The sequence below is a fragment of the Prionailurus viverrinus genome, chromosome C2 (assembly GCF_022837055.1).
Source record: "Prionailurus viverrinus isolate Anna chromosome C2, UM_Priviv_1.0, whole genome shotgun sequence".
In the NCBI taxonomy this organism is placed as follows: domain Eukaryota; kingdom Metazoa; phylum Chordata; class Mammalia; order Carnivora; family Felidae; genus Prionailurus; species Prionailurus viverrinus.
Genome location: NC_062569.1, coordinates 53,909,678 through 53,923,193, shown reverse-complemented (window position 1 = coordinate 53,923,193; position 13,516 = coordinate 53,909,678). Strand labels below are relative to the sequence as shown.

Below are 13,516 nucleotides of genomic sequence, written 5' to 3'. Positions count from 1 at the left end.
AAACCACCACTGTCATTCAGTATCACAGTGAGAACACAACAGTTCAAAACACCTACTGCATGGTTATGAAATAGCCCAACTTCAATCAACTGCCAGGAAGCTGATGTCCTCAATTTCCCATGTCAGGGTGGACTTAGGATCTGGGAGACCTGAACACAGGAATGAGAGAAAGGAGGCAGGGAGTTCAGGTGATTTGGGGTCAAGAAGACCCAAGGTAACATTTGACTGGGATATTTACTAGTGCAACTTATAGAAATTCTTTAAGCCTCGGTTTCTTTTTTCTGAGAAAAGGGATAATAATACCTATTTTATAGGTTGTTTTAAGGATTAAATGAAGTACTGTACAGAAAGGATCCGGCACAGAGCCTAGGCCAGAGAAGAACTTATTAAACAGTAGCTGTTGTGAACACTAAAGGGAGGGGTTGGGCAAGCTGATGAGAAGAATGGAGAAAGGGATAAAAGCCAGCAATGTCCAGAACGGGCAAATCTATAAAGACAGAAAGTAGCTTAATGGTTGTGGGGGAAGTGGAGGACTGGGAGTAACCGCTAATGAGTACAGGGCTTCTTTGGGGGGGGGGGGGTGATGAAAATGTTCTGGAATTAACAGTGGTCTGCATAACCTTATACATACACTACAAACCATCAAAATGTACCCTAGGACATGGTGAATTGTGTGCTATATGAATTACATCTCATCCATATTAAAGAATCATATCTCAAAAAAATAAACTACACCCACAAAGGTAACTCACATACGATAAATCTGGAAAATCTAGTTACCTGAAACAACCCACTCCCCGACCGGGCTGGCTAGCCGAGGTGTGCCAACAGGGCGATAGGGTGGAAAGAACCCTGAACCAGAAGCCAAGAGGCTTCGTATTTATAGCATCTAAGACCAACCAGGCCAATTCCTCCCATGAAAGAAAAGGAGACTCTGGCCCAGAAAGCTGAAAAGATTGTCCCCAGGTGGCCGAGGTGGGGCTAGGCTCCAGGGTTCAGTAACTCAACAGAGTTCTTCAAGCGCATTCAGCCCTTACAGGCAGGAAGACGTGAGGGTTAATGGAGGTCGACGGCTGCTTTTCCTCAGTAATTGTGTGGGGAGGGCAGAGCTCTTGTCTGGAATGGCAGCTGGCATTCTATGTTCCTGTTTATTGCAGTTTATCTCAAGCAGTCATTTCCATTCACCTTTTAAAAAAAACATGAGGCGCAGCTGTGGCTTCACTTTAAATATTGTTCCTTCCAGCCTTTTAATTTTTTCACGGGCTCCTCCCTAATCTTTCACCATAATTGGATGCACAACACCAGAGACAGCACCTCGGAAAAATAAAGCAAGCAAGCTGGCTTCCCCAGTCTCTGACCACACACGGCCCTGTCGGCGGCTCCTTCTACAAGGAGTAGCCTGGGAACAGACCAGCTCTGCTGGCAGCCAGTCTTCTAGGTTAAATCTTCTCGATTTCCTTTCTCTGTCTCCATCAGTATGAGCTGGATCTTTCCCGGGGTCTGAGACGGCACGGGCTGCACGCTTCCCAGGTCCACACTGGATCTGAACATTCTTCCAGGCAGCATCAGTCCCGTGTCAGCTTATTTGTTCGTGTACCTCCCTACGTGGACTGTAAGCTCCTGGAGGCAAAGCCCAGCGTCCCTTCCGTGGTCCTGGCTCCCCACGCAATGCCAGGGACAGACGGGGACTCTTCTGAGTGACGGTGGAGGGACCAGAATGTAGATCCCATGCTGTGCGTCACTGTGGTCCTGAGGAAAATCAGCTGTGGGTCTTTGCCAGGAGGTCAGAGGTTGCTCAGAGCATGGCAGGGCAACAATGGACTGAGCATACACACCTGAGATTCTACCACCGTGCAGGCTTTCGTTCCAATATACTAAGATGTGTTTTCTGTCGAGGACAGTTTCACTACTATACTGAATAAGCCAGAGGTCCTTAATGAAACACCTTTCTTACAATCAGGACCTTCCCCAAGGAATAGGAACAGATGTGTGCTCTCTTCCTTCCTTTGCCAAGGTGGAATCTAATTTTAGTATCGGAAAGTGACCTTTCCCCCTGAAGGCTGTTTGCCTGACTTTAAAACACCCTTGTAAAATAATCCCTATACACATGTGGCATTTATTAGTGTGACTGGCATAGGAAATTCTATTGGACCTAGGCAGGGGTATACCAATTTTCCAATTGTTTTTGACAACTGACCTCAAAGTGACAGGCAGTGAAAGAAGAAATTTTTAAAACTTTTATACTTATAAACATTCTATTTAAAAATACGTATTTGTGTACAGGTCTTATACATACAAAATATGTATTTATAGTAGTATATATGTATAACTTATGAATAAAATAGATACATATAGAGGTATGGACTCAATCATTTTACTGATGGATCCAAGGTCTAAAAAGCCTACAGACCGCTGCTTTATGGCATCTAATTTAATCTTCTATTTAGTCAACCAAATAGCAAAAATAATAGAAAAATGTAGAAAAGGAAGATTTGAATTAGGAACAGTGATTTTTATATGAGGTAACTGTTGTCCTATCCCGTATTTGTTTATTTTGAGAGAGAGCAAGAGCAAGCAATCATGAGTGAGGGAGGGGCAGAGAGAGGGAGAGAGAGAGAATTCTAAACAGGCTCCTTGCTGTCAGCACTGAGCCTGATGTGGGGCTCAAACTCACGAACTGTGAGATCATGACCTGAGCCAAAACCAGGAGTTAGATGCTTAATCAACTGAGCCACCCAGGCGCCCAATCCTATTCTTTATATATATATTTAAAAAAAAGTAATGTTTATTTATCTTTGAGAGAGAGAGAGAGAGAGAGAGAGCACGCACACAAGTGGGGGAGGGGCAGAGAGAGAGGCAGACAGAATCCGAAGCAGGCTCCGGGCTCTGAGCTGTCAGCACAGAGCACAGAGTGGGGCTTGAACTCACAAACTACGAGATCATGACCTGAGCTGAAGTCAGATACACTTAACTGACTAAGCTACCCAGGCGTCCCAATCCTAGTCTTTATATTTTAAAGAAAGCATATGCTGCCCTGCTTCACTAGAATCTCTTGATGAAATGATCAATAGTGGGTTTTTTTTTTAGCATAATGAAGTCTTCAGAGTAACCTATATGTACATTAATTTGAAAGCCCTTTGCTTGAGAAAAGTAGTTAAAAAGCTGAAATCACAAGGGAACTACTCTCGTGTTTGGGGTCCAGAAAAATATACATTGCTCTCTGTGTATCCTACACATCTAAAAGTTTCATCTAGCAGTCTTTTGTATTAACCTTTCAGATACTATTTTTTTTAAAATCCCATGTGGCATTCTACTGCCTTAGTTAGATAACAAATTACACAATGCAACTCTGTCTTGTTGTTGATGATGTTTTAAAGCTACTTGAGCCTCACATGTTTGTCATTTTAGTCAGTGCTGTATCAGGTTGCAGGCATATCATCGCTTGCTCATTCCAGGCATGCGGGCTCTCTCAGTTGTTTCTAAGGAGGAAAAAACTACAGTGGTCATCACTCTGTTGTTACTACAATAGTCACGGTATGTCTTTCATTTTTCCTAAGTGCAAACTGACCTAGACTTTTCTACCTGAGAAATGGTTTGACTGTGACCAGTCCTCTGACACTGAAAACAGAGGAGATACGAGAAATGTGCACTTATCTTCGGGGCTGGGTAAGTGACCGACTCTGATTGCTGAGTATCCTACACCTCTTTTGCACACCCATGTCTGGCAGGAAGGGATAGTGGAGAGATGTTTGAGTTTCAGTATTCTGAACACTTACCACCTTGGGCACTCACTCCCTTCTTGGGGAAGGCGAAGGGAGAAAAACGCTGGGGGCAGCATGGCAGGTCATTGAAACCTCTTTTACATATTTAAGTTTTAGGTTCCAGAGAATGGAGCATAAACTATTGTGACCTGCTCTAAGAAGTAAAGTACATACTTAAAACACCCCCCACACGCATACCACAATTTTGTGTATCAGATATAAAATGCCATATTGTACATTATTACACTTAAGGAAGTATCATGAGAGAACTTTCTGTATCTTAGAAAGTTATATCTATATAACTATATATATCTATATAACTTAGAAAGTTATATCTGTATCTATATCTCTGGGGGAAGAAAAGTTAATGGCACATTTGATCAAATTAAAGATTGAGCAGCAAGTTTTGCTGTTCTAGGAGGCTATACTAATATTTACCTCTGAAGGAAAAGAGGTCTTTCTTTCCAGATCCACAATGGAAGGACCCTAATTCTTCATACTGTGCTGTGTCGTGACCCTACACTTGACTTGTGGACAATAATGAGGGGGAAGGACATACTATGTGTTCAGCCTTCTGTGGACAGACAAGCATATACTTGTAGTTTAATTTCATGACCTCACCCATGTAACTAAAGCTATTTTTACTTAGGCCTGTTATTACAATTGCCAGATAAAACATTCCAAAAATATATTTACTGCCTTTCAAAACAAAAGGTTAGCAAAGTATTAGCGGATACTATATGAATTTTTCAAAACCCCACGCTTCTCTTAGTAAAACTATATTTTTCATTGTTAAAAAAGTCAAACTTAGAAAGATAGGTTAAACATTCTAGTAATTATTTACTGCAAGTAAACTATCAACATACATCAAAAATTTTAAAAGTGATTCTTTTACATAAATAAGACGACCTAGCAACTAAATGCATGATAGAATTTTTTCAACTTCAGAGTAACATGTGCATTCCAGTTACTGTTTATGAATTAATGAATATTAATGAACACAAGCTGGGAAAGGCAGAAAGAAGCACCCTCCCAATGTAATGCATCCACTTCTGTGCATTTAGCTTTCCTGAATATATTACGGCAATGGCCACTGAGTGTGGAATTTGGCCACTCCTCAAGGGTGATCTTTCTCCCAGTTAGAAAAATGGTCTGATTGTTTACAAACAAAAGAGCTCTCCCCCCCCTTACCTTTTTATAATTCCCCTCCATATCCAATGGGGATTCTTGACTGATGATGTCATCCACTCCATCACTGTCCAAATTCATCCTTTAACTCTTTAGAATTTCACTTAAGAAATAACCTCCCATGAATTCTGATAGGCTGATGTGCCAATTGCCCAGTACCCTGGTTACTGCTCATGCTGACATGGAGGGCCAGCTAAGAGTCTGTGCTTGGCTGTGCATGTCCTTGCCCCTGCTCTGTCCCAGAGACACCGCCCTGCCGGCCTCCCTGGTCTGTCCTGAGCTCTGGCACAGGGGCAGCTGCTATTTCTGAGGCTCACTCTGCCTTGACACTCAGCTTGTGGAGTGCCCAGCCTTCCCCACCGTTCACTGTCACCTTCCCCTGAATGATCCCGCCCGGATTCCTCTCCACAGCACGATGCTTACTCCCAATCAAGGAAAAGCTGCTTCAACTCCCCAGCTCCCCAGTTCAGGGCTGAGTGTGGACGGCAGCCCTGAGAGGAAACCAGCAACCTTATTCTGAACCAGGGTAGTGTGTGGGATAAAAATAGATGCAAAAACCCCAGACTCCCAGACTTCAGTAGTGAGTTAAAAGCCGGGTATCCTGTGACAAAATGAAAACAGTATAATTTAAAGGCTAACCTGTAGGACAGATGTTTGCTTCCCACCCCCACCACCCCCCTTTTTCCTATAGCCAATCATTTCTTAAAATCAGATATAAAAATCTCATCTTCGGGTAGTAGCCCCAGCACAAGGATAAAATTTATTTCCAACTCAGAGAAGGACCCCTCTGCCTCAGAATCAGCGCTTTGTTCTATCAATATAGGCAAGAGAAAAAGATCCATCAACTTTTCTTTAAAATCCAGCCAGGGGCGGGCTTTTTTCACAAAAGAGAACGTTCCTTTCTGCTGCTCTCTTTACCCTTCTCCCATGGCTTTTGGTTTTTAACTGGCTTTACGCACAGAGATGGAAAAGGCCCACAGCTGGAGGATGTTTTGCTGCAAGAAGAGGACAAACGGAAGTGCACACACAAGCACATACTCATCATTATCCAATTACTACTACCATAAACTAAAAATATACCCACTATTTAAAAAAAAAAAAAGGTTACTGTTTGCAGGAGAAAGGGGCCAAAGAAGAATTCAAAGGCCGAGCCTCCATTTAACAAACGATCTCACACTCTGACATGCTTGGACAGAAAGCAGCAACTGTCCTACTCAACACATTTTCCAATATGAATTCCTGACCAACCCCAGTGCTGTTAACAACAAAGTTCTAAAGCAAAAATGCCATGCAACATAAGCCTTCACATGCTCACTCTGAGTTGTCTATTTCTCTCCACGAGTTAAAAAAAAATCAATTTGTGGAAGACTCGTGGCACAAACCTGTCTTAATGTAATTTACTGGAGCCCTATGCCTATACGGCAAACACCTTCCTGTGCAGTCCCTGATTCAAATCCAAATCCTGCCTTTACTCCCCCCTCATCTCCCTGACCCAGTTCCCAAGAGCACGACTTGCACATTTACTGGACAGTACGATGACAAGTTGTATCTCATGAGCCACACCTGCATTTGGGCAGAACTTCTCCCCAGTCGAGATCTACCCTGTCTTACTCTCCTCCAGACCCCAGGACCCTCACTCTGGACAAGGGTCCTACTATGTGCATACAAGAAACTCAGAACAACTTCCAGGCCTGGGAGGCAATGCTGGCCACCAAGTGCAACCCCACTGTGGGTGTTCCCAACATTGCAGATTTCTCCAAACCTATGGCTCTGGGTAAAAATGCTCTACTTTCAAAGACCCTGGGTAGATTAAATCCTGCCAAAGGAGATTAGTTAAAGTGAAGGAAGCATGCATGCATCTTATTATATGACAGATATTAACACAGTAACAATAGCTGTCCTTTGTGGAGGGGTTGCTATGTGCTAGGCACTTTACACGTGTCTCTTACATATGTCTTTAATCCTCACAGTAAACCTCTGGAGTAGATATTATTATCAACTGTGTTTCATACCTGAGTGAGGTCAGGTATCTTGTCTGAGGCGTGACGGCTTGCCAATGGCCCAGGCCACAATTGAAACCTGGGCCCTCCACTTCTAAATGGGTGTGCTATACCACCTTCTACTGGCTGCCTCAGTAAGAAACAACTGCACACAATAAAATAGTCAGGCACAGCTTTTAAAAATTAGGGTTTAATACAGAGGATTCTGGTTGCACTCATAATATCACGTACTGAAACGTTTTCTAAATCACATATGTGAACACCCCCACATGGGTCACTGCTATCCCCTGATAATGAGACTTTCAAGAAATGAAATAAAAGCTCCCTCACTGATGGTCATGCCCTAACGTGCTGTATGACGACTTTTCCTTTCTAGTTTACCATGGTGTTTTTAGCGCTACTGTGACTTCTTTCCAACAGCTGTTACGGTTTCAAGCCTTTTTCTAAGGGGGCGGGGATTTCTGTTTATTCATCTTGTTTTCCCCACAGCATCTAGACAACTCCTTACATATGTTAAGTGGACAGTGAAAGGCTGTTGAATAAATACATGAAGAGAGGAGAAATGTATGTATTACTTAAAATGTTTCCTCTAGGGGCACCTGGGTGGCTCAGTTGGTTAAGCGTTCATGAGTTGGAGCCCCGTGTTGGGCTCTGTGCTGACAGCTGGACAGCAATCTGGAGCCTGCTTCAGATTCTGTGCCTCCTTCTTTCTCTCAGCCCCTCTCCTGCTCACACTCTGTTTCTCTCTCAAGAATAAACATTAAAAAAAAATTTTTTTTTAAATGTTTCCTCTAAATGCCCCACAGTAGGAAACATTAACAGTTCCTATTAGTGCTTTTCAACTGAACTCTTCTGTGGAAATCACACATGTTCAAAAGATAAAAGTAGGTCTTGTTGGATTCAAAGACAGGGACTACCACAAATTTCAGGAATTTCAATCTCTTGCCTAGGTTAGTCAGCATCCCAGTCCACTTAGCTGAGTTAACAGGGGGAGCCTGCCTGGGTGGCTCAGTTGGTTAAACATCTGACTCTTGATTCTGGCTCAGGTCATGATCTCATGGTTTTGAGACTGAGCCCTGCATCTGGCTCTGCCCTGGGTGTGGAGCCTGCTTAAGATTGTCTCTCTCCATCTCCCTTCGCCCCTCCCATGCACAGGCCACCCCCATCAAAAAAAAAAAAAAAAGTTAACATGGATGAAATTATAAAAACCTAGAGGGCACCTGGGTAGCTCAGTTGGTTTAGCATATGACTTCAGCTCAGGTCATGACCTCATGATTTGTGAGTTCAAGCCCCGCATCGTGCTCAATGCTTGTCAGTGCAGAGCCTGCTTTAGATGCTCTGTCCTCTTCTCTCTCTGCCCGACCCCTGCTCTCTCTCTCTCAAAAATAAATCAACATTGAAAACATTAAAATTTACAAGACTGAGCAAAATACATAAAACTATAAGCCTAATTACTAATATCTTTTTATTTTAATTTTAACCGGTGGGTTTATACATTTAGTTAAAATGACTAAACTCTCACCATTAACTATCTATATTCAAATTAATATATATACACTAATATACTGACCACATAGATACATATACATGTATACATACATACTGTTACCGTACCATCTTTTGGAGAAGGTCACCTCAAAATCCAAGATGGAAATTTCCCAGCCAAACAACAGTAACAAGTATGAAAGACCACTCCCTTTCCCTAACCCCTGTACCTCTTCTTGTCATAAGTAGTTGTCTAATAAGCACTATATAGAGAAAAGTGATAGAACATCTCCCCTGAAACATGGATGCAAGAGCTTGGCGGGCCCCACTTGTGAATTTACTTTGCACCCCCTCCTCAAGGAGTGCTCAGCACATAGGTTCACAACTTAGACCCTTTCCAGAAGAAGCTGTACCACCATTATCTGAATGGCTTGGGTCATCTTGAATATAAGGTATTTTCCTACCATGGGGTCTGATCTTTGGTGTTTTTGAGAGTTTTGCTACTCAACGTGTGTCTTTCTGACGACAGCATTTGCATCACCTGGGAGCTGACTGGAAATGCAAGCTCTCAGATCCCACCCCAGACTTACTGAAATCAGAAATTTCATTTTTAAGAGTCTAGGAATTTTGAATGCACCTTCAATTTCAGAAGCCCAGCTTCAGACCTTGAAAACAATTCTTTATAAGCTATTATCTATTTCAGACCATATTGCCAGACATGGTGGCAAGACCCTGACTTTAGATGCTTGGGATCAAACTGTAATTAATTTTACTTCCAAGAGGTCCAAATGAGTAGAGGAAAGGAAAAACCAAAACGAAAGACCACCTTGGAAGATTTGAGCTGAGTATAATGTTTGGTGGTTCTATAGTAGCTATGCAAACAAAGGGATAATAGCCCCCAGCATCCTTCCCACAGATAATTTCCTCTGGTTCTTTCCTCTAATGCTGACCTCTCTAAAATGAACTGTGCTGACATAACATAGGCCCAGATGCTACTAATATTTTCCTTTAAAAAGTGTACACACAGCTACTTATAATCCCTGAGCTTGAAAGGGTCTCTTCTCACCCAATGCCCTGAAATTCAAGGACTAGAACTTGAAGTTTCCTGTCAAGCCACATCTGAACTGGTCACGTGAGCTAATGCTTTTAAATGATCATTATCGGCCAGTGGTGGAAATGATCGATTCTGAAAACACTGACCACATTACTGGGAAATCACTCACGTGCTGTCAAAAGATTTTCCTATTCATAGATAGAAACTCTAGTTCATCCTGATTAACCCTTCAGCATCCCACTGCATTCTCTTCCACCTTAAAATCCAAACTCCATGTGCTATACAAACTGATGCCTAATTTATCATCTCTTTGCAAATTAACTATTTTTTTCTTCTGTGCAAAGTTCATCTAAATTTGCTTTGCTTTCCATTAAGGTATTCTGATAGCTAGATAAGCTATAAAAATATGCAGGCAATTTTTAAATGGACTTTTTAGTGCGGGTTAAAAAAATTAAAATGACAGCATTGGGAGTGGGGTGGAGGAGGTGAATGTGTTGGCAGAGTGTCAGGCGTTTACCCATATCTGAAAGACTGAGGGCCACAGACATAAATCTCCCTGCTCAACTGAAAACCTGAGCACAAGAAACTCAACTGCACTCACTTTGATGGCCACTGCACGTTTCCAAGGAGGACCAGGACAATGCCCTCTTTTCTCCGTGTTCTTAGCATTTTTACCCCATTAATGGCTCTCTCTTAGGTTAACTGTCACAGGCCACTCTGATGTTTCCCTCTGAATTCAAGTAGTTGTGTCAAAGTACTTACTATTTCAGGAAGTTTGATAGTTTCTGATGCTTCTATTTACTGCACGGGGAATAGTAAGTATATCAGGATTTCAAATTTTCCCTTGGGATGGAGGATATAACTAAATAATAGGATATGGCTCTATTAATGTTGAATTTCTGCATGTGAAATTGTGATTAGTCACCCAAGATTATGTGTATTTGTGTGTGTGAGAGAATGTAGGGTCTCTACTCTCCAAAAATCATCCGTGCACTGATATTTACCATAGAGACGTTCCCATTTCCTTCCCATCCTTCATTGCATCCCCTTTCCAAGAGAAAATACTAGATGTCCATCTTGAAATGTGTTGCATATTTATTTCTTAAAATTACTTGGTGTCTGAATCATGGTATTTGAAGCCCCAAGTGCTACTTTAAATAGGAATGATGTATTGTACTAAATTTCTATTTCAGATCAGGCCCATAATGAAACTCTGTTGAAATGACTTTTTTTTTTCTTCCATTTGGGCACTTATCACTGTGCTCCTTTTGTGGTAAAACATATAAATTAGATTTTCAGATATCTTGGCTAAAAACAAGTACAGATAAATTTATATCCAGAATTATTTTCTTAAATTAAGGGGATATATATGTGACCGCATCGTCAGAAAAACACAACTATACATCAACCAGGCAAAATAATGCAGATGAAGTATTCTTCAACGCTATTAACTATGGGAAAATCTTTTTCCAATTAAAAAAAAGCTATGAACTTAAGAATTGTTTCATTGCACTTATTTTTAAAAGCCTGTATTAAATAATGCACTAAAATGCTTTGAAATTCCCCTTTCCATTAGGTCAATATATTTTTCTTCCTGGCTGTGGATGAAACCAGGCTTAAACTGGGTGGAATCTTAAATGAACTCAAATTTGATATCTTGTTTTCTCATTCACAGGAAGAAGGGATTGGGAAATGAGCCCTCACTTGGCCTGATGTCAACAGGGATAGAATATATTTCCTTTCCTTTGTTAACTATTAAATAACCCACTAGAATCTTGGCATGTTTACTACTTTCTCCAGCAAGAATTTAAAAAATATCTTGATGTACTACTTAAATTGATATACTCCCTAATTTTATCATTTGGAATCAATACAGGGCATCTTTTATCTTATGTGCTGGGTATGACACTTCAACTGGACTGAAATGTTTTGTCCAAGAAAAATTTCGTGTTTCAGGAGGCAGTAAAACTACTCCTCTATACGGTAAAAAGATTCACTGCAAAATTTGATTTATTAAGAAAGGGGGCTTGGGGGATAAGTACTTGCCTCGACTGACCACACGTTATTTTGAAAAAGTGCTTGGGGAAAGACCATGAAGTTCACCTTGGGAAGATTTTGGGGGTGAAAGAGAAATAGGTAGATAGGTATCTTCTTTTTTTTTTTTTTTTTTAAATTTTTTTTTTTTTAACGTTTATTTATTTTTGAGACAGAGAGAGACAGAGCATGAACAGGGGAGGGGCAGAGAGAGAGGGAGACACAGAATCGGAAACAGGCTCCAGGCTCTGAGCCATCAGCCCAGAGCCTGACGCGGGGCTCGAACTCCCGGACCGCGAGATCGTGACCTGGCTGAAGTCGGACGCTTAACCGACTGCGCCACCCAGGCGCCCCAGATAGGTATCTTCTTAATGCATCATCTCTGGGGAGGCTGGGATGTCTGTCTCATTTATTTTATTCTTTGCACTACCTCCCCCTTTTTTGGCACGTGGGATGTTTGAAACGCTGGCAACTGTTCAAGAGGTTCACAAGCCAGAGACTAGGGGTGCTGCGGTCAGCTTCACCAACTCCCTGTTGCAATGCACAGATCTGAGCTTCTCTCTGGTATTAGCATGGGTAGTTCTCATCCTGGGGACTCAGTACAGCACCAAATGTGGAAAATGTAATTCAATCCAACAGACATTTATTGAACACGTATGCCACGTGTACAGTAGGGAATTAAAACAAGGTCCCGGGGCACCTGGGTGGCTCAGTTGGTTAAGCGGCCGACTCTTGATTTTGGCTCAGATCATGATCTCACGGTTCACAAGTTCAAGCCCCATGCTGGGCTCTGTGCTGACAGCTTGAGATTCTCCCTCTCTCTCTGCCCCTCCCCTGCTTATACTCTCTCTGCCTCCCTCAAAAATAAATAAATAAACTTAAAACAAATTTAAAAATGAAATAAGGTCCTTGTTTTCAAAAAGCCTGTTGTCTAATGGGGGAGACAGACTTGTATATCACTAGCTGTAAATGGGTTGGTTCTGTTAGAAGAAAAAACAAAGTGCCCTGAGAAGGAGACATTGTCAGTGGGGGAAGAGAGGGTGAAGCTTCCCAAAGGAGGTGGCATGTAAGCCTTGAGAGTTGCATCAACCTGCAGTAGGTAGAAGCAGGTGGTATGTGGGTGGGAGACATTCTGGGCTGAGGTACCGCAGCAAAGCACGAGTACTAATGGCAATATGGGGGCACGAGTGTAGCATTTAGAGGGAGGAGTGTTTCTGCCAGGGGTTCAGATCACAGTGAGGTCTTGAATGCCATGCAAAGGGGTCTGGAATTATCCTAAGGAAAAGGAGGGAACATTAAAGATTTCTATTGTGCTTCCTCAAGACCAGGTGTGTGTTTGAAGAAGAGTCTCTTTATGTACCCGAGGGAGGAAAGAGATGAGAGTCATTCACATGCCATTTTCCTTTCTTTCTTTCAAGCCTTCATTCCCATAGTAGCTAAGAATGTGAGGGCGTGATCTATATCTGAGGTCGTAGGGAATTTAAGCAATGGGAAGAAAGGGATAAAAGCATGTCATTGTTTTTATATCCACACTAATTCCAAAAACAAACTGCAGGGAAAGAGAAGAAAATATTTAGGAGCTTTTAAGCAAAATGGACCCTTTGACCTAAACTTGTGCTTTCAAGTTAACAAAATTTCAAAGCTTCCTCTCAGAGACCATTTAGAAAAATCTGGCCTCTTGAAGGCTGCCAGGCCTGAAGCTGTGGGCAAGGTTCTTTCCTGAAGAGATTGGCTTCCTCCCAAGACTGGAAAATGGAGGTCGATAGCTCTATCTTTTAACACGGCTACAACTGAAAATGACAACACATGCCTCAGTAACCTCTTGGCGAATGTAAATCCTATGAGGGGGAAGTACACGGAGATGATGACAATGTGAGAACCTTTAAAAACGAAACAACCATAAAAAATTCTGCCTGAGAATTGCTCTCTGAGCATCTGTCCTTGGGTTCACTTGTTCAAAGCACAGTGCGTCCAAACACTTCAAACAGAGGTTT

At 42.0% G+C, this 13,516-nt stretch overlaps 1 protein-coding gene across 8 annotated transcripts in view; it reads right to left on the bottom strand.

Moving 5' to 3' along the window:
• Positions 1–13,516, bottom strand: part of SCHIP1 (schwannomin interacting protein 1) — a 581,848-nt gene that overhangs the window by 36,143 nt on the left and 532,189 nt on the right. The window contains exon 1 of one of the 8 annotated variants that reach the window (XM_047875744.1): positions 4,953–5,281. The exons of the other annotated variants lie outside the window; for them this stretch is intronic. Coding sequence (XP_047731700.1) covers positions 4,953–5,030 — 78 coding nt within the window. The 5' untranslated portion in view covers positions 5,031–5,281. Of the gene's footprint in view, positions 1–4,952; positions 5,282–13,516 lie in introns of those variants that run through there. 8 annotated transcript variants of the gene reach the window in all.